General features: G+C 48.8%; 1 protein-coding gene across 7 annotated transcripts in view; it reads left to right on the top strand.

Moving 5' to 3' along the window:
• The window catches only part of KIAA0556 (KIAA0556 ortholog), a 234,488-nt gene that overhangs the window by 72,342 nt on the left and 140,465 nt on the right, over nucleotides 1-21,681 (top strand). For all 7 annotated transcript variants that reach the window (XM_009196201.4, XM_017953265.3, XM_009196203.4 and 4 more), the window contains 2 exons: nucleotides 8,767-8,936; nucleotides 11,156-11,253. In XM_009196201.4, coding sequence (XP_009194465.2) covers nucleotides 8,767-8,936; nucleotides 11,156-11,253 — 268 coding nt within the window. The remainder of the gene's footprint in view (nucleotides 1-8,766; nucleotides 8,937-11,155; nucleotides 11,254-21,681) is intronic.

The raw sequence follows: 21,681 nt of genomic DNA, 5'->3' as shown, positions 1-21,681 counted from the left end.
TGGTGCTGATTAGACCGACGTGAGTTTCCATCATCATTAATGCCACGGAGCAGGATGTTTTTATTCAATCTCTGGCAGACTGGATGGTACCACTGAACACCTGGGTGATCATTTAATCATCTGCATGTGACTTGTCTGGGGAGAGGCTGTCACAGTTCCTTATGAACAAATTGTTTCTCATTAATTGGGGGATCAATAAGTGTGCAATCAAAGAGGCACTGGCCCATAGTATAAATGAGAATTTCCAGAGACAAGGTTATAGCACAAAGACAATTAAAAGCTATATCAAAACTGAGGTGCCATAAAATTTGGGGGGATGTGTTGTCACCAAGAGGGAGCTGTCACGATGACAGGAAATTAGAAGGTAGAGCTGGAAAGAAACACCTTCCAGTGGAGACTTGTGAAGAATGGGAATCCCTGTGAGCCATCGTCGGTGAAATCTCAAAGGCACCTTTTGCAGAGTGCCAGCCATATGCCAGGCACCTCACCCCATCATTTTACTTTATCTGCACACTACCCAATGGGACAGAGTTACTGCACCCATTTTACAGGCAAGGAAGTGGAGGCTCCGAGCAGTGAGCAACTTGCCCAAGGTCTCACAGCCAGAAAGTGGTGGAGCCGGGCTGGACTCTACCTTTTGCTTAATGTTGTCATAAATAATCAAGAGGAGAAAAAACCTGCCGGATTGCCAGTGGCCCTAAGTTAAGTGAGGAGGGATTTTGTGGGAAGAGCCGCAATTTACTTGGAAATCTAGTTGTAGGACCTGATAGAAAACTAGCCTCTGAGCTTTACCCTGGACATTGAGGGAGATGAAAACCCAGGCTGCTTATCTGGGTTGTCTGTAACCTGAGAAGGGGGGATGTAATCGTTGGAGTGAGTTCTGAACAGAGATCTGCCTAGAACACAGCTGCCCATAAGAAGCAGGGCAGCATTTTTCTTTTATTCATTCAGCAGGATTTCACTGAGTACCTTCTAAGTGCCTGGTGTTGCCATTAATGCAAAGGGAAGCATTGTGATAAGGAAGACACACACTGTATTAGTTGGTGTTTTTTGGCTGTTAGAGACAGAAACCGAAGGTAAATGGACTTAAGCAGCTAGGAAACACTGGCTCATTAAATTAAGAAATCCAACATCGAGCTGGGCACGGTGGCTTCTCCTTGTAATCCCAACTATGCAGGAGGCGAAGGCAGGAGGATCGCTTGAGCCCAGAAGTTCAAGACCCTGTCTCTAAAATACTTTTTTTAAATAGCCAGGTGTGGTGGCACCCACCTATAGTTCTAGCTACTCACTACTTAGGAGGCTGAGGTGGGAGGGTCACTTGTGTCTAGGAGTTCAAGGCTGCAGTGAGCTCTGATCATGCCACTGCAGTCCAGTCTGGGTGACAGAGTGAGACACTGTCTCTAAAAAAAAAGAAATTCATCATGATACTCTTGGCCTCAGGCATAGGTAGATCCAAGTGCTTAGATGATGTAATCAAAATCAACTATTGTCCATTTTCTATACCCTCGTTTTCCCATATTAGAGCCATTCTCAGGCAGGTACTTCACTTGCAGTGGCCAAGACAGCCAGGAAAAGCCCCTACATACATCCTACCTGGAAGTATTAGGGATCTTTCCTAATGCTTCCAGCGAAAGTGCTGAGGAAGGTTCCCACTGGCCTGGCGTGGGCCCAATTCCATCCCAAGCTATGTTAGGCCATTTTTGCATTACTATAAAGAAACAGCTAAGACTGGGTAATTTATAAAGAAAAAAGGTTTCATTGGCTCACGATTCTGCAGGCTGTACAGGAAGCACGGTGCCGCCATCTGCTTGGCTTGTGGGGAGGCCTCAGGGAGCTTGTATTCATGGCAGAAGGCAAAGTGGAAGCAGGCACATCACATGGTGAGAGTAGGAGAGAGAGGGTAGGGGGAGGTGCCACACACTTTTAAATAGCCAGATCTTGGGAGAACTCACTATCGCAAGGATAGCGTCAAGGGGATGGTGCTAAACCACTCATGAGAACTCTGCCCCCATGATTCAGTCACCTCCCACCAGGTCCTACCTCGACACTGGGGATTACAATCCAACATGAGATTTAGAGGGGACCTACATTCTAACTATATACAAGCCAGTCACTCCCTGTGTCCCGCACAGTCTAGTGGCCATTCCTTGGCCACCCCACTAAATTGTGCAGTGGAGTCAGTTTCACCCAGTGGAGTCAGTTTCATGGAGTGAAAGAAGGAATGGTGCTGTACCCACAGATCTGAGATGGGGGAGATTCCGGCCAGGCAGAGAGAGCAGGTGTCCACCACATAGCTCTTATCCTTGAAGAACTCCCCAGGTAGTGGCAGGGTGAGCACAAGGCCACCTATAACTATGACAAAAGAAGCAGAAAGTGATTGTGTGCTTCAGGAGAGGACTGGGGGCAGGGAGTAGGGGGACAGAATCTGGAGATGTGACAGCCCTGCCTCACCCCTGCAGAAACCCTCCCAGCTGCCTGTGCCAGTGGACTCTAAGTGATTCTTGTCACTCAACCTCATGAAAGAGGTAATCACGCCCAACAGGATTCATGAAAGAGCAGGCGGAGTGATCAAAGGTCTGAGTAATGAGGATGGACTGAGAAGATGAGGGCCCTTGTATCTGAAGAGGGGACGGCAGAGAGGGGCTGTAATATATACCCACCTCTGGACTGTAGGGGGTAGACCCAGATTTGCTCTCCAGGTCCAAGAATCCAGCAATGCTGTGATCATTTGGTCCTTGAGAAAGGTCATTCAAGGGAAACTTACAGGAAAACTTGCCCACAAAAGTGCCTGCAGCCCCAGGAGAACATCCAGGCAGAAAGAAGGAAGGAGAGAACCAGCAGCTGGTTCTCTCGCCTGGGCCTTTATCTGAGCCAGAGCTTTAACCCAGTCTGTCCTTTTGTCCTCATAGCAGCCCAGGGAGGTCATAGCAGCCCATCTTTAGTCTCCTGTTACAGAAGAGGAAACAGACCCCAGGGAAGTTTAGAGACTTGCTCAAGGTCACGCAGGCTGGGGAAATGGCAGAGCCTCCGGCACTGAGCTCCATCCTCCACACTCACCTCCTCCACCTGCACAGATGCTCTTATGTGCAACTCTGTGGAGCATCCTAGGGGACCTACAGGTTCTGGGGAGGAATGGCAGGCTTTCTGCACCCCTGCCTTCCCTGTCTTTACCCTTTAAGACTGGACTCAAATGCCACCCCCTCCAAGGAGCCCCCAGTTGCGAGCCAGTGCTCCCTCCTGTGACCTCTTCTTGCTCAGAGCCTCTGTGATGTCTGGTGCTAAAGTCAAGGAACAGCAGGAAGGAGCAGGGGAGAGCACAAGTACTGCAGCCCCACGGGCCAGAACTCAAATCCAGGTTGGAGGTTTCCTTGACTCTCTAGCCTTGGGCAAGTTCATTTCTAAAATAGGCCAACATAACCTCAATCCCAGGATCATTGAAGGGTGAAGTGAGACAAGGCTCTTGAAGGCCCATAGCAAGCCCCCTACCCAACCCAGCGTTCATCATCATCATCAACATCATTATCATCATCATTCAGTTATTGACTGATTGATTGATTGAGATGGGGGTCTCACTCTGTTGCCTAGGCTGGAGTGCATTGGTGCGATCGTAGCTCACTGCACTCTCCAACCCCTGGGTTCAAGTGATCCTCTTGCCTCAGATTCCCTCGTAACTGGGCCTACAGGTGTGGGCCACCACATCCAGCTAATTGTTGTAAGGTTTATTATGATTATCATCCTTTCGATATAAAAACCTTCTCCCCAAATTGACATCCAGGTAATTCTTGAATGACTGATCCTTGGAGAACCCCCTCAGGCGACCTGAGATGACCGAGATCTGGAGGAACCATGTGGCTCATCTGTAGTGCCATGGCAGCCACACCGCTCAGAGACCACTCAGTCATAAGCCTAGTCACAATTAGGCTGCTGCCCCCTGAGAACACAATGACCTGCCCTTTGTGTTCACTGGGTCCTCCTTGCCATCTACGTCCCTGCCCCAGTAGCCCACGAGGAGGAGAATCCTCCCCGACCACACCAGCCCCAGCCATGTCAGGTCCCTAGACTCTGCCTCATCATACCCTGTACTCCCCACTCACTGTGCCTTCACTTCCTCATCTGTGAAGGTGATTCCAAAGGCCAACATGGGCATAAAATGGAAATGGTGGGTGTGATGTGTGTCACATGAATGGTAGCTGTGAGCACTAGGGTATTCATCCATGTCCCCTGCCCCCACTTGAGATCCTTGGGCTCGCTTGTTCCAGAAATAGGCATTGAGGCCAGACGCAGTGGCTCATGCCTGTAATCCCAGGACTTTGGGAAGCCAAGGTGGGTGGATCCACTGAGCCCAGGAGTTCGAGGCCAGCCTGGACAACACAGGAAGACCCTGTCTTTAAAAAAAAGTACAGCCGGGCGCTGTGGCTCAAGCCTGTAATCCCAGCACTTTGGGAGGCCGAGACGGGCGGATCACAAGGTCAGGAGATCGAGACCATCCTGGCTAACATGGTGAAACCCCGTCTCTACTAAAAATACAAAAAACTAGCCGGGCGAGGTGGCGGGCGCCTGTAGTCCCAGCTACTCGGGAGGCTGAGGCAGGAGAATGGCGTAAACCCAGGAGGCGGAGCTTGCAGTGAGCTGAGATCCGGCCACTGCACTCCAGCCTGGGCGACAGAGCGAGACTCCATCTCAAAAAATAAAAATAAAAAATAAAATAAAATAAAATAAAATAAAATAAAGTACAAAAATTAGCTAGGTGTGGTGGCACGCACCTGTAGTCCCTGCTACTCAGGAGGCTGAGGTGGGAGGATTGCTTGAGCCTGGGAGATCAAGGCTGCAGTGAGCTATGATCACACCACTGCACTCCAGCCTGGGCAAGAGAGCAAGACCCGGAAAATAAAGAAAAGAAAGAAATAGCCATTGAGAGCTTTCCTCATTCAGCAGGCACCATGGCCCATAGGACAGAGGCTCAGAGTCCAGTGCGGGGGAGGAAGAATAAACAAATATACAGATACATCCATAATATAATGTTAACCAGTGATAGCGTGCCATGGAAAAAGTTGAACCAGCAAGCCAGTAGAGGGTGGCAGGGCAGCAGGAGGGAAGAACTCGATTTTAGATAGGGCAGGAGTGGAATCTGATTTATCTGAGTCCCCTGCGCCCAGGACAGCTTTTTATGCAAAGTAGGCTATCAATTTTTAAAAAAACACTTTTCTTTGATGCCACCTGAATATTACTGATGCACTCCGCTGCAGTAGGGGAGTTCCTTTAGCAATTCCTTTCACAGTCTGAATAATTATCTCCTAATTTATCAGTTTCATAAATCTACATTTTCATAAATCATTCTGCTTAAGGAGGGGCACCCATGGACTGTCAGCCTCAGATCCTGGGTAACTGGATGCCATGACTGTTAATGTGGCATCAGAAGGCAGGGAGAGAAGTTGAGGCAGGCTGTCTGCCTGGGTGATCAGATTCCCCGCCCTGTCCCGCCACAGGCCTCCCGGGACCTAGGCTCCCGCTTGCTCCCCAGAGATTGACGGTGCCTACATTGTCCCTTGGTTGTTTGCTCCTGCAAGCATAGCTATTGCTGTGTTTGGAAATCGTCTCTTAGTTACTTGTGTTTTTCTTCTGTTTTATGTTGTTGCCCAACAATCAGGCATCTCCCAGGCTTCCAAGGCTGGCAAGAGATAAGCAGCCTGTAATAAATGTTCCTGCCACAATTGGTGAAAAGATGAATGTATCAGCCGCTAAAGAAACATTTAAAAAATAAACAAAGAAGTCACCCACAATGCCACCACCTTCCCTCAACAACCTATTTCATTTTACATTTATCACCTTCCACATCACCTTCCACGCTGGGTCCACAAACACACAGTTTTCCAACTTTACCTTTGCTACATATGCCTTCTTTTTCTTTTCATTTCATTTCTTTTCTTTTTTCTTTCTTTCTTTCTTTCTTTTTTTTTTGGAGACAGGGTCTCTGTCTGTCACCCAGGCTGGAGTGCAGTGGCATGATCATGGCTCACTGCAGTCTCAACCTCCCCAGTTCAAGCCATCCTCCTGCCCCAGCCTCCCAAGTAGCTAGAACCACAGGTGCACGCCACCACGCCCAGCTAATTTTAATATTTTTTATAGAGACAGGGTTTCACCATGTTGCCCAGGCTAATCTCAGAACGCCTGAGCTCAAGAGTTCAGTCTGCCTGCCCCAGCCTCCCAAAGTGCTGGGATTACAGGCATGAGCCACTGTGCCCTGGCCTATGTATCATTTTTATTCTGCCTTTTTCATCACCACTCCCCCGCCCCCCACTGAACAGATCACAGTCCCCCATGTTTCTAGAGAGTCTTCGTAATGATAGCATCTGTGTAATAGCAGCTTCCACTTCTCTGGTGTTGGACATTTGGGTTGCTTCCAGGGTTTTGTTATTACTGAACACTGACTATCTTCTTGCCCAGAGTTCATATGCTCAGGAACAATTTGCTGGAATGTGCTTACTGGGCAAAGACCAAACATATGGCATTTTCTATATTTTCATACTACTTCTGAGAAGGTTCTATGAATTACCAGCAGTGTCTAAGTTTGCCAGTTTCAACATCATCTTGCCAGCTTTACACGTTGTCTTCGTTTCGGTGTAGACTCTGGAGCCAAATTGCCTAAGTTTGCATTCTACCCCTGCCGCATGCTATAATAGCTATGCGACCTTGGGCGAGTTCTTTAACCTTTCTATGCCTTATACTGCTTACCTACTAAATGGAGGTAATAAAAGTGATTACGGCCAGGCGCAGTGGCTCATGCCCGTAATCCCAACACTCTGGGAGACCAAAGTGGGCAGATGGTCAGGAGTTCAAGACCAGCCTGGACAACGTGGTGAAACCCTGTCGCTACTAACAACACAGGCAAAAAAAATTAGCCAGATGTGGTGGCACATGCCTGTAGTCCAAGCTACCTCAGCTGGGAGGCTGAGGTAGGAGAATCAGAATTGCTTGAACCCCGGGAGGCGGAGGTTGCAGTGAGCCGAGATCACACCACTGCACTCCAGCCTGGGCGACAGTGCGAGACTCCGTCTCAAAAAAAAAAAAAAAAAAAAAAAAAAAAAAGGGATTACCCTGTAGGATTATTGTGAAGAGGAACATCTTCATATAGTTGATCATCATTATTCTCTGACTCTCTGTCTGTGAGTCTGTGTCATCACTAAAACTGATCTGTAACCCTACAGTCGATACTTGTGTATTTTTGCAGTCACTTGCAGACACATGCAGAGAGGCAACATTTTTAGTCCCCCGATACACACGTTCCCAGCCGATATAGAACAAGGCAATTCTCTGCCTCTCATACTATAAGCAAGTGTCCTTTTTGCAGTGTACATAGTGCCATGTTTTTCACATTTTTGTGCTTTCTACTGGTGATTTCGTTGCTTAAACTGGCCTCAGACATAGTGCAGAAATGCTGTTCAGTGTTCCTAGGCATGAGGCTGTGATGTGCCTTATGAAGAAAATACATATGTTGGGAAGCTTTGTTCAGGCTTGAGTGATAGTGCTTTTGGTTGTGAGTTTGGTGTGAATGAATCAACAATGTAATAAGGCATCTTTAAACAGAAACACACATACACAAGGTTCTGTGTTGATTGGTTCATGAAAATGTGACCAAAGACTCACAGGCACCTAACCCTGTATTTCCTCTAGGAGCAGTAGTTCCAAATTGGCTAATTCAGAATTCACGGTGACTTTCTAGACCACTTGTACTGCGAATAATGAGAATCAACTTTAGGTTTTTAGAACAGAGTTTAGCATACAGTGTGCACCTTTTATGTGATTGCTATTATTTTTTAAAATTTAAATTGTGCTAATTTGCTTGGCACTTATTTAATTACTGAAGAAGATGCACACTTGTTGCTAGGTTGGCTGGTTGTCTGTATAAATGTAGTTGATGTAGAGGCATCTAAAGCTGTGTATAAAATGCAGGCGAGTCTGGCGTCCAGTGGAAGCAGTTCTCTGGGGGCCGAAGAGGACACTGTACCCTGCCTGTAGCAGTGTGACATCAGGATTGGGTAAAGGACCAGGCTCAAGGTGTAAGGATGGTCTTCAGTGAAAGCTAAATTAGGGACCTGGCCACACTCCTGCCTTTTAGCCAAAAGACATGATAATCCTATTGTTAACCTTGAACCAACGCCTGCATTGATACATTTTTTAACTGCATTAGAATATGAAATGATGGCCTTTGAAATATCAGGGGTGAGTGTTTCGAGAACACATCTATTCACTGAAGCAAAACATTAGCCCACCTGGTCTGACGAAAGATGTTTTCTGATTTGTAAATGGATGGTGTGAAATCTCTCTCACAAAGCCTGAGAGCCTAAAAACCACTTTTTGTTACACATCAAACGAAGTTTCACACAAAATGAAATTGCATAAAATTGGGATATTTTCAGGAAGCCCAGGCTGTATGACAGCAGTGTGTACACACACGCCTCCTCTCTGCCTTGGCCAGCACAGGGCATGAACTGGGTGTGTTCTTTTTCGCTAATGTGTATTTGAACCTCAGAATGAGAGCTGCAGAAACTTCCCTGTAGGGCCCCAAACTGTCTCCCCCTCGTGGCTTCTCTAAGTGGGTAATGGGCCTGTTAGAGGCTGTTTGTAGACACACAGCTGGGCACACGCCCCCTGGGCTCTGATTAGAGACGCTTCACTGTGGGAACAGCAGTTCGCTCCTGGCTTGGGGGTTCAGCAGCCCAGACTCTCAAATGATGAGGAGGAACAAGCCACTGGTTTCTCTTTCAGGATATTAAAGCATTTGAAAAGCAAGGACCCTGTGCAATTGAGGCTGGAGCACTTGGAGCAAGGTTTCTCTGTCTATGTCAACGGTGCCAATTCGGAGCTGAAATCGTCACCGCGGAAAGCCATTCACTCTGACTTCTCCAGAAGTGCCTCCCACACGGAGGGGACACACGGTGAGCACAGGCCCTCCAGGCTGAGTCACAGCTCTGTTAATCAAAATTAATTAGGGGCTGGGTACAGTGGCTCACACCTGTAATCACAGCACTTTGGGAGGCTGAGGCAGGTGGATCACTTGAGGCCAAGAGTTCCAGACCAGCCCGGGCAACATGGTGAAACCCTGTCTCTACTAAAAACATGAAAATTAGCCATGCATGATGGCATGGCATGTACCGGTAGTCCCAGCTACTGAGGAGGCTGAGGCACAAGAATCACTTAAATCTGAGAGGCGGAGTTGCAGGGAGCCGAAATCGTGCCACTGCACTCCAGCATGGGTGACAGAGCGAAACTCTGTCAAAAAAAAAAAAAAAATAGGGACTGTGGAACCACATCCTGGGCATGTGAACAATGAACACAAGTTAACTACATCTGCATGGCCTGAAAGAGCATAAGAATGAGAAAGAGAAATCCTGCTTTATTCCTTTTTAAACTAGTCTTGGCCTCTACTACCCCAGAGCAAAGGCGGTCAAAGCAGTTAATTTCTAGCTTTTACATTTCCTGGGTCTTAAGTCAGTACTTTAAGGAAATGTCTAGGGAAATTTTGGATTATATCTGATTTTTCACTTGATATGTCTTAACTTTAGTACCTAACCCCTGTGTAATATTTGATTCCACTTCTCATTTCTGCATTTAGTTAATCCATACCGTGCATACTTTAAATGGATTTCGTGTGCCCTATAAGAAAACTGCAGGAAGCTTGTGTATAATAGAAAAATACCCAACCCAGCCTAGCATAGACACCAAAAATGACTGGACAGTTGAATGAATGAAACAGCAGAGCACGTGGAGTCAGGATACCATGGGGAAGCCACTTAGTCTCTCTGTGCCTTTGTTTGCTCATCTCTAAAATGGGACTCAGCGAGGCATGGTGGCTTCTGCCTGTAATCCAGCACTTTGGGAGGCCGAAGTGGGCAGATCGTTTGAGCTCAGGAGTTAGAGGCCAGCCTGGGCAACATAGTGAGACCCTGTCTCTGCAAAAAATACAAAAAGTAGCTGGGCATGGTGGTGCATGCCTGTAGTCTCAGCTACTCAGGAGACTGAGGCAGGAGGATTCATTGAGCCCAGGAAGTCAAAGTTGCAGTGAGCTATGACCATGCCACTGTACTCCAGCCTGGGTGACAGAGCAAGACCCTGTTTCAAAATAAATAAATAAATATTAAAAAAATAAAATAAAATGGGACTGGCGAGACTGCTTATCCCAAGTAGTTGTCAGAATGCCTTTCAAGGTAGGCTGCCTTGTTGGAGAGGCCAGTGTGCTACCAAGCAAGTTACAAGAGGATCTGAAATGAAGCAAACTGGATTTGAATGAACCCCGTTCTGCCACTTTCTGGCTTTGAGACCTTAGGCAGTTAGGACCTCTCTGACCCTCAGTCACCTCTTGCATAAAATGGGAATAATTATGCCTGGCTTGCAGGCTTGCTGGGAAGATTAAATGATGTAAGAAATGTAAGTTCTCTGGCACGCAGTAACTTTGATTTGTGTTATTCTAATCTATGGCCTCACAGACATGGTAAGATCCCAAGCCGTTAATATATAGTAAAAGTCAAAACAACAACAAAAGGGCAAGAGGAGAAAGTGATTCCTGAAATGTTTTCCTAGGAGAGCCACTGCAATTGAACTCAAAGTGTAGCTTGAGCTCCCCAGCTCCCAGGGCAAAGAGGGAAACCAGTGGCTCTCCTAGTTTTCATGGTGGAGGCAGACCTGCTGCTAGTAAGGAGAATTCAGCTTTTCCTGGTCCAGGTTTCAGGGAGGAAGAGATAACAGGAATCTGTACTTGGAACACCAGCAGTACCTTCATTCATTCATTCAGCAAAGAGATTCATCCTCTACCCTCTTTTACACAAATGATGACCTCTTGTACCGGCTGTCCTGAACCTTGTCTCTGTAGCTTAGAGACTCTTCTCTGTATGTATAGATCTGTCTGATCTGACTATGTACTATACATATTATTCCATGGCATGGATATACTGGAACTTATTTACCCATTCCTTTTTTGCTCAACATTTAGCTTGTTTTCTAATGTCTTGTTGCCACAAACAGTGCTGTAGTCAATGTCCTCATACACAAGACTTTGGGCACACTGATACGTATTTTAGACATGAGTTACACACCAACCCAGTACTGTGAGCTTGTCATCAGTGCCTCACCAAGTCTCCTTCCCTCGTCTCTGGTGCAGATTATGGACGAAGAACTCTGTTTCGAGAAGCTGAAGAAGGCTTAAGACGCGGTTCACGGACAGCCCCCAGTAAAGTCCAGCGCCGAGGATGGCACCAGGTCTGGAGATTGTGGCCCCAGCCCATGCTTTAGAATACAGAGTGTGGGTGGCTGTGGGAACAGAAATGCAATCAGAGCATTTAAAACCCCCATGGGCCAGGCGCAGTGGCTCTTTTATGCAATCCCAGCATTTTGGGAGGGTGAGGTGGGAGGATCACTTTGAGCCCAGGAGTTCGAGACCAGCTTGGGCAACAAAGCGAGACCTCATCTCTACTAAAAATAAAAATAAAAAATTCGCCAGGTGTGGTAGCATGTACCTCTAGTCCCAGCTGCTCAGGAGGCTGAGGTGCGAGGATTGCATGAGCCCAGAAGTTTAAGGCTGCGGTGAGCTACAGTCGCACCACTGCACTCCAGCCTGGGCAACAGAGAAAGAGCCTGTCAAAACAAAACAAAACAAACAAACAAACAAAAAAACACCCTATGGGGAGTAGGTGGGTCTGGCCAGGCACGGTCGTGTTCCCTTTCTGCATGTGGAACTGACCTCTGGAGAGACCTCTCCGCTGCATGGCCCTCCCCTTTGGATGTGGCCACTCCAGCCCCACAGGGGGGTGTAGAAAGGTCAGACTCACAGTCCCATCATGATGGCTCATTCATTCAGCTCTTTTTTTTTTTTTTTTTTTTGTTAAGTATCCCCTATGTGCCAGGCACAGTCCTGGATGCCAGGGATACAGTGGGTGCATATGACAAAGCCCCTGCCCCATATAACCGAGATGCCATTTTGGGTTGCAGCTGGTGTGCTGATGTCAGGAGCCTGCATTTCGGAACATCTACCTCAGTTACCAGGCATAGGCTCAGCTCCCACGTAACTCGTCTCCTTTGCCCTCCCAGCAGAACTGTAGAGTACGTTCCAACATTGTCCCTCTTTATAAGGAGCTGAAGAGATGGAGGTTCAGAAAAGTTCAGTGAGTTTTCCAAGGTCAACAGCTAAGAAGTGGCAGAATCAAGAGTCAATCTTAGATCTTTTGCCCCAAATTCTGTGTTCTTGCTCATCTAGTTCTTGATATTTTACCTTGTAGTCACTCACACCTTACTGGGGACCAGCAGGTCCCAGCCCCGTCAAATGAAGAATGACGAGGTTCACAAACTTGGAAAGGAAAGCTTTATTTCTCAAAAAGGGTGGCAGCCTCCCTCCCGGGTGGCCATTCCGGCAGGCTAGGAAACGCAGCCTCAGGCCAGAAGCCAGAAACCTGCACTTTGAAGTTCAGAGGGATAAGACAGGGATTTATGCTGAATAGGTGGCCCAATATACATATTCAGTAAGCTGTAGGAGGAGCTATGAATATTTATAAACGGAGACATATGCACATGTGCAGTTGGGCTTCATGCCTCTCCATGGATCCATTGTCAAAAAATGGCGGCATTAGCAGGATCTGAGAGTGGAGGTTTTGGCCTTCTGATGTCAAAAGGCGAATCAGGAGACACGGAAACCCTCACTGTGCATCCTCCATAGAGGGGTCAGAACCACTCCTCTTACCAGGAAGAAATGCTGGTCAGTTGTGTAGTAACCACAGAAGGGAGGGGCAGCAGGCAGGCTGTTGGTTGCTGTCAGTGGTGGAGTCTTTGAAAAGGGCTTGTTTCTTTCTTTCTTTTTTTTTTGTTTGAGACAGAGTCTCACTCTGTCACCCTGGGTGGAGTGCAGTGGTATGATCTTGGCTCACTGCAACCTCCACCTCCCGGTTTCAAGCAATTTTCCTGCTTCAACCTCCCAAGTAGCTGGGATTACAGGTGCCTGCCACCACACTCACCTAATTTTGTATTTTTAATAGAGATGGGGTTTCACCATGTTGGCCAAACTGGTCTCAAACTCCTGACCTCAGGTGATCTGCCTGCCTCAGCCTCCCAAAGTGCTGGCATTACAGGCGTGAGCCACCGCACCCAGCCGGAAAGGGCTGGTTTGTTTTTAACCCTTAGAAAAGAAAACCTCCAGGCGGGTAATGAGGGAGGGGATATAACGAGGCGTGTCTGACCTGCCATCCTATCATGGCTGGGAACTCAGTTTTAAGGTTTCTGTGGGGTCCCCTTGGCCAAGAAGGGGTTCATTCAGTTGGCTGGGATCTTGAGATTTTATTTCTCAGCCCCGACTGTACATTTAAATGGCCTAGGGAGGTTTTAAAATATAGATGCTCAGGCCCCACCCCCGGAGATTCTGACTTGCTGAGGCTTAAGCAGTGTTATTTTTTAAATTACTGTAATTTTTTCTCTTTACAATTTATTTTTTTACTATATTTTTATTTTTTATATAAAATAAAATAAAATTTAAATATATTATTTATTTTTATATATTTTTTATTTATTTTTATTCACTATATTACCCAGGCTAGTCTTGAACTTTTGGCCTCAAGTGATCCTCCTGCCCCGGCCTCCCAAAGTGCTGAGATTTCAGGCATGAGCCACCACGCCAGGCCTGTTGTTATTTTTTAACTTTGTGTTCACCAAGATTGGGAACTACTACCACATACCATTTCACACTGTACTAAATGTATGGGACTATAGTTAAATGCTTTCATACCCTTTGTCAGCCCACCCACAATAACCCTATAGGTCAGAAAATGTCCTCATTGTGCTACTGAAGAAATCAAGACCAAGAGAGGTAAAGTGACTTCCTCAGAGTCGCAAAGCTACTAAGGAGGAAGGCAGACTGGAAGTTGAACTCTGGGCCTGTGGTTACAAACCCAGTGGTCTTTCTGCCTCCCCACAGGGGCATCTTCAAGTCATTGATTAATTGGGGAAGGGTGTCCCTGCCAGATCTCAGTGCTGAGGAGCAAGGCCTGGAGGACACACAGCCTGGAGGCCTCCTTTTGTCCCCCTGCAATGAATATTAATTTGTTGCTAATGAGGCCTTTCTCCACTTCTCACTTAAGATAGTTCTTCTAGTCGTTTTGAGAGCCTTCTATTATCAGGAGCCATATTTGTGTCTTAGACTGTAGCTTAAGAGCTGGCCCTAGAGTCTGTGCAATTTAAAAAACTTGGCCTAAGATTAATTAGCATCCTCCTCAGTCTCTCCTTGTGGTCCCACACTTCACAGGGCCTAATCATAGCTAATTTCCTGATTTCCTGATGCCTCGAGGGCTGTAATTGTCCTTCTACTCTGTAGCAGTCAGGGGTCAGTCAGTGCCTAACAGCAGAGACCACTCAGGCTATTTTAAGCAGAAACAAATGCAGTGCAGGGAGTCGGGTGCTTACAAAGTCCTTGGGCTAGCATGAGGAGTGGACTCTGGGCTGGGCTTCTAGGAATGGTGCCTCAAAAGCGTGACCACTTAGCCTCGGCCCGCCAGGAGAGCAGCTGCCTAGGACACCGTTGGGAAGGCAGGGGATCAGCATCAGGAAGGTGTCACCTTAGCTGCAATCCAGGAATCAGGGAGTTACTGCCCCAGCTGTTGGCCTCAGAGTGACCCCATGCCTGCTAGGACAACGCTATGAAGACCCTGCCCCGCAGCATGGCTAGTCAGCCAGGAACATTGTGGAAGAGCTCGATGCCACCAGGACTGTGCTTAGCACTGAAACAGCCAACATCCATCCCCCTCCTCTCCTCACCTCACTTCTGCTTTCCCTGGCTCGTGTGAGGCCATCTGATTGGCTGAACCTAAAGCACACCCAGAACCCAAGCCAAAATTTAACCATAATAGGTCCATTGCACGATACTGGCAAGTCTATACACATAGACACCGGGTTTCAGCAGAGAGAGATGTTTAATTGTAGGGCCGCCAAATGAGATGGGAGGAAACCTCAAATCTGTCTCCCAGAGGAGTTTGGGGCCAGTGCTTTTAAGGGTTTTGGTGTGGGCTGATGTGTGGAGATCATTGATTGGTGGAAGAGTGCAGGGTGAAGTCACGGGACAGGGAGATGAAGAAACTGTGTTCTCACGCAGATCCCGTTCTTCTGTGGGGGCCTTCAAACTGGCTAGCGTCAGTTGTTTTGCTGGAATTTAAGATCTGGAAAACATCTGAAGCAATTCTTAAACAAAAGCTTTAATGATTCTACAGTCAGAAATCTATATGGAATAATGGGAATGCTAATGGTCAGTATCCAGTGAATTTCAGTTACAAGGAAGTGGGTCAAAGTGCAGTGATTAATGCTGAATTATAGCTATATTCTGTGAGAATTCTTGTTAACCCTGTGAGGACAGCTTCAGCAAGGGAGTCTGGGAAATGCAGTATTTGGCTTTCTGGCCTCTCCCCCACAGAAAGGCTCCCCAGGAGGAATGTGAGATGGGTACCGAGTGCCAGCCTCCTCCAATCCAAAGCATGGACTGTGCTCCACACGCCCAGGCCTTTGGGGACCACCCTTAAAGATAGAGACAAACCAGGAAGCATTCAGAAGTGGTGAATGAACTACAACATGTGTCATGAATGAAATCATCTGTTAATGTAACAGACAGGCATTGGCACCCAGCAGGGCCCAGGCACTGTGCAAGGCTCTAGGGTTCAAAAAATCCAAGAAGGCTCAGTTCCTGCCTTTGAAGCTCGGGCTGTGCAGACATGGGGACTGCTTAACTAGGCGGAGGGTGTGACACCTGACTTCAAACACACAGAGGGCGGGCCTGGTGGGGTCCAGAAGTTAACCACTTGAAGCCTGTGGGTCAAACTTGCCCCCAGATAATGGTTGTTAGACTCACAAAGTTTTAAAAAGACTTTTAGAAGCTTGCCAACATTTCAATTCACCAGATTTTATATTAAAAATATATCTAGCCAGGCACGATGGCTCATGCCTGTAATCCTAGCACTTTAGGAGGCCGAGGAAGGAGGATCACCTGAGCTCAGGAGTTCAAGACCATTCCGGGCAACATAGCAAGTCCCATCTCTACTAAAAATAAAAAAATTAGCCAGGCATAGTAGCGCACACCTCTAGTCCCAGCTACTGAGGAGGCTGAGACAGTTAGGATCACTTGAGGCCAGGAGTTCAAGGGTACAATGAGCCATGACTGCACGACTGCACTCCAGCCTGGGGGACAGAGCAAGATCCTATCTCAAAATCAAAAATCTAGATTTCTTCTTCCCTGGAAAAAATGGAAAAGTCTGGCCCCCACGCTGGGCCATCCTGTTCCCCACTAGGCAGCCAGCAGCAGGAGCCCTGTCCAGCAGCTTTGTTTTGGACAGGGCACGAGCCTTCCTGTTTGCCAAAGTCCCCACCACTCCCCAGAGCTTCAGTGGTGAGGCTGAGTGGTAGCTGTGGTTTATTATCAGATTTAGGCTGTGGTTTCTCTTATCTCATGTTTCCATTTCCCACCTGGCTCTTTGGGGCATTTGAATTTGTGGCCCCTGGGCCGGGCGCGGTGGCTCAAGCCTGTAATCCCAGCACTTTGGGAGGCCGAGACGGGCGGATCATGAGGTCAGGAGATCGAGACCATCCTGGCTAATACGGTGAAACCCCGTCTCTACTAAAAAATACAAAAAACTAGCCGGGCGAAGTGGCGGGTGCCTGTAGTCCCAGCTACTCGGGAGGCTGAGGCAGGAAAATGGCGTGAACCCGAGAGGAGGAGCTTGCAGTGAGCTGAGATCCGGCCACTGCACTCCAGCCTGGGTGACAGAGCAAGACTCCGTCTCAAAAAAAAAAAAAAAAAAAGAAAAAGAATTTGTGGCCCCTGGAATAGGCATTAGACTGCTCACTGGCTATGTGCCCTGGAGCTGGCTGTGTAACCTCTCTGAGCTGTGTGTGTGTAACCTCTCTGAGCTGTGTGCCCCGGAGCTGGCTATGTAACCTCAGTGAGCGGTGTGTTTTGGAGCTGGCTGAGTAACCTCTCTGAGCTGTGTGCCCCGGAGCTGGCTGTGTAACCTCAGTGAGCTGTGTGTTTTGGAGCTGGCCGTGTAACCTCCGTGAGCTATGTCTTGGAGCTGGCTGAGTAACCTCTCTGAGCTGTGTGTCTTGGAGCTGGCTGAGTAACCTCTCTGAGCTGTGTGTCTTGGAGCTGGCTGTGTAGCCTCTCTGAGCTGTGCACCCCAGAGCTGGCCATGTAACCTTCGTGAGCTGTGTGCCCCGGAGCTGGCTGTGTAACCTCTCTGAGCTGTGTGCCCCGGAGCTGGCCAGGTAACCTCTCTAAGTTATGTGCGCCAGATCTGGCCATGTGACTCCTGTGAGCTGTGTGCTCTGGAGCTGGCCATGTAACCAGTCTGAGCTTCAATTTCATCATCAGTGAAACCTCCCAGGGCTGCTGGAGTGGAGCGTGTGCAGCGTGCATTACAGGTGGTCCATCAGCAGGGGATGCCTGCTGCTTCAGGTGGGAACAGGTGACAGACATGTCCAGAGGAATGGCTAAGAGCACAGACCCTGGAACCTTCCAGCAGCCCCAGTGCAAAGTCTTGGCTCCACCTCCTGCCAGCTGCACAGTGGCTAAGATGCTTAACCCCTTGGTGCCTGCTCTCTCATTTGTCATGTGGGGTTGGTAATGGTAATTAATGAGGGCAATTAATGAGGATCAGATGGGCCCATGTTTGGAGAGAGGCTGAAGCAGTGCCTGGCACAGGAGAAATAGTCAGTGAATGGTACTGACTGTTGTTGTTTTAATCAGTGGCGGGGCAGATGGGGAGGGCAGCTGGGCCTGGAGGCCTCAGGGCCCTTCACTCTAGTATGTTCCTTTGCTCACTCATACTTTACTTCATTCATTCTGTGCTCATGTAATGAGCACATACTCAGTTTTGGCACTTACAGCTGCCGGGTTCCGAGCAGTGAGGCCAGCCCTGACTTCCTGGAGCTCGTATTGATGGGGAGCAGGTGGGGAGGTTGGGAAGGCAAAGGACCAAAGGCAAGCAAGTGAGTCGGGAGACAGTGCTACGAAGGAAGGACAGAGGACAGCAGCCTGAAAGAGAAGGTGTCAGGGAAGCGTTTTTTCAGTGAGGGTGTGCAGCACAGCCTCCTAAGGGACCCCATCGCAGCCAGAACCTGAGAGTTACCTGGAGCCAGCCCCGGAAAGATCTGTGGCTGGGGGAGTGTTTCAGGTGAGGGGACAGTGAGGGCAGTGGGCACTGGGCACAGGCTAAAAGGAGGCGGGGTGATCAGGACAGGCTGGCAGAAAGGGTGGAGATGAGGGTGTCAGGGTTGTAGGTAGGAAGAACCAGCCATGCGGGGCCTAGAAGACCACAGGAGGAAGTTTCGATTTCAATCTAAATGTGAGGAATTTCCAAGAGGGTTGAAACAGTAGAGCGCCATGTTTGGGTTCATGTTTTGGGTTCATGTGTGCAGAAAGGACCGCCCACGGGGGCAAGGGGCTACAGGAGGAGCAGGAAGCCTTTGAAGCAGGGCTCCCTCTCTCTCCACCAACCTTCCCCAGCCCCCGTCCTTGCACCTCTGTTCCCTGTCCCTGAGCTGCCGCCAACTCATAGCTTCAGTGTTCCCCTGATCCATTGTGCCTTCTCCACGTGTGGTTTTGCACTCCCTCCATATTTGTTAGTTGAAAGTTTCCAAGACAGAGACAGTCTGAATCTCTCAGGTCATCTCTTTCTCAGGGCATGGCTTGGGCTGCTCCTGCTTAGCCTGGATGAGGCACCCCCTCCTACCTCAGTCGGCTATGACTGGAGCCCCTCAGAAACCAGGTCATTTGATGTAAACCCTGCCTGCCGTGGCCACATGAGCAGGAACCATGAGTCCTGTAGCTTCTTGTCAAGAAGGCTGGAGGCAGAACAGTGAATAGGCTGGGCGTGCCAGCTATACTATTATTACCGTCATGAGGAAGACGGGCTGGATTGGTTTGCTCTGGCTCCAAGAAGTGGAGTTAAGTCCAAAGTTTCTCCATGGTAGACAGTCCATGGAGACAGAGTCTTGGGTGCGTGGCATGGAGAGGAAGACAATCTTTCTATCCTAACCCTTTTGGATGGGCTCCTGCCATGCTTAGAGGTAGCCGAGGGTAGGCAGAGTGGTCAAGGCAGCCAAGTCCCCAATGGCCAGTGGCCAGTTCTCAGAAGCTACTCCACCAAGAGAGGGACCACTGTCCCCTCCCAGTCTTGGGGTTTCTCTTGTAGGGCAGTGCCAACCGGAAGAGATCAGCAGGGCCACACGGTTGCCTTGTGTATTCACGTCGGTCATCTGGGGACACCGTGGTGGGATGCAGTGGTCCCAGTGCACAGTGAGCGCCTGCAGTCGCAGCTTTATTCACAGTCCGCACAGCCCCCTTGCCTCCCCGTTCACCCTCTAAACTCTCCTCCTGGCTTCCTGGCTGTCTTGCTGGATTTTTTTTTTTTTCTTTTTCTTCTTCTTCTTCTTCTTTTTTTTTTTTTTTAGACAGGTTCTTGCTATATAGCCCACACTGGTCTTGAACTCCCAGGCTCATGCGATCCACCCACATTGACCTCCCAAAGTGCTGGGATTACAAGCGTGAACCACTGCACCCAGCCCTGAAACTCTCTTGAATCACACACCCTGTTTCTACTGACCAAGCCCAATCCATTCACTGCCTCCAGGAGAACAGGTTTCTCTTCTTATGATCTCACCCAACAGTAAGAAAGCACATTGGGGTAGAGCTGCCCTGACAGGAGGGGCTGCGTCAGGTGTACTGGCCTCCAGATCCTTTGGTCAGAAGGTTACCGAGTCATCCCAACGCTGCCTGCTGGCTAAGACGCTGATGACCTCCACCTGTAAAAACGCTTCCCGAACCCCTCTGATTCCTGGGGGTTTGGGGAAGATCATGGCGATGGCTGTGTTGGGCTCCCGAGCTGCCGCCTTCCCTGTGGAATGGGCTGGTGGTGATATATGGCCTCTTGTTCATACTGTCCTTTTCCCCCCACCACTTCTGGGCCTTAGATCTTTCTGCTGCTATCTGTGGATTAAGATTTATGGCTTCCTCAGCCTTGTAATACTTGGGTGGACAGCGGCCTAATCAACAGAGCCGTCGTTTACCAAAATGCTGTCAGATTTGATGAACGTCATCGGCTCTTAGCATTAAATTGCTAGTGAAGGGATTGGCCTTCCAGCAATTTACTGTGGGGTGGGCTTTCCTTAAAGGTCTCTAAAGCAAGTTCATTGCAATTGTTAAAGCAGAGGCTTTGCTCTCACTCAGCCACCATATCCTGTGTCCTATTGTGGCCTGTGCAGCTTCAGCACCTTCAGAAAATCTCACAAGTGAAAATAGGAAGTGTTGGGGGCCCTGTCTCTTGTTATCTTCCTTCTGAGTTCTGAAACCCCTGCAGTGAGGACAACAAATGAAACAAGCCATAAAGCATTGGCCTTTCCAGTGACCTTGCACAACACAGACTGTCAGAGTGGGGAGCGCTGCTATTTCTAACAGATAAGACAAACCGGGGATGAACACATCAAGTCAGCCGGACCTCCCCACCCTAGACCTGCCTTTGTCAGTGTTTTAGAGCTCTCCTACCTCTAGAGGGAGCCATTTGCATACTGCACAACCTGCACAACCATGTGGGGCAGCCCCCAGCCTTGCTCTTTTTTTCTACTTGACAATAAGCTTTAATGCACACCTTTTAGAACACTTTGCGAAGAGGGGTCGCAGATATGAACAAGTAACTCTGGGCATGAACTGGGCTGAGTGTGGGCCGGGTATGAAATAAGCTGGCCTTGGGCTGGCAAAAAGGAACATGGATTTTGGAGTGTCAGGGCTTTTAAATCCTCCTCCTGCATATGATTGATACTGCCAGGGTCTACCCAGGTCTGGGTGCTGCAAGTAGGCAGGAAAGAGCAGCCGCTTCGAAACACCCACTCAGGTACAGCAGCGTGCCAAGCGGGGAGCCAGCCAGGTGCACAGTCATCATCCCTTGCAAGGGCGTGGAGGTGGGAGGCAGGGAGCCATGCACGGCCTGGGGGGCTGGGTTGGAACCTGCCAGCCCAGGCTGCTCACTGGAGGTGAGCCTTCCGTGTGGGCAGGGCTGCTTTCAATCTCCTCCCAGTGGTGGCAGAGGAGCCTCCCTGGGGCTGGGGGCGGGAGAGCAGGCCAGATGGAGGGACTATTTATTCCCCTCTCCAGCACCCACTCAGCATTAGAAACTCTTTCTGGACCACATTAATTTTGTCACATGTTGCTTCATAAACACATTCTCCCATTATGTGTGCTGTGTGACCTCCTTGAGGGCAGGGCATTGGTTTTAAAACATTTTTTTTTTCTTTTTTGTATCTTCCTGTGTTTTCAAAACCTTGTATGCAGTCGGTGCTCAGTAAAAGCTTGCTGATTCAGTGCCTTAATGCCGACTGCAAACCTGAGTCCTGACACCTCCGCGAGGTGAGCAGTGGTGCTAAAGGGAAGATGGGAAAACCGTAGAAGAGAAAGAGGCCAAGCGCGGTGGCTCACGCCTGTAATCCCACTTAGTACTCTTAGACCACACTTCGAGTACTTTCGGCGACCGAGGCGGGTGGATCACCTGAGGTCAGGAGTTCGATACCAGCCTGGCCAACGTGGTGAAACCCTGTCTCTACTAAAAATACAAAAAAAATCAGCCGGACGTGGTGGTGAATGTCTGTAATCCCAGCTACTCGGGAGGCTGAGGCAGG

Source organism: Papio anubis, chromosome 18 (genome assembly GCF_008728515.1).
Source record: "Papio anubis isolate 15944 chromosome 18, Panubis1.0, whole genome shotgun sequence".
Taxonomy (NCBI): domain Eukaryota; kingdom Metazoa; phylum Chordata; class Mammalia; order Primates; family Cercopithecidae; genus Papio; species Papio anubis.
This window is presented reverse-complemented; position numbering and strand designations above follow the sequence as displayed.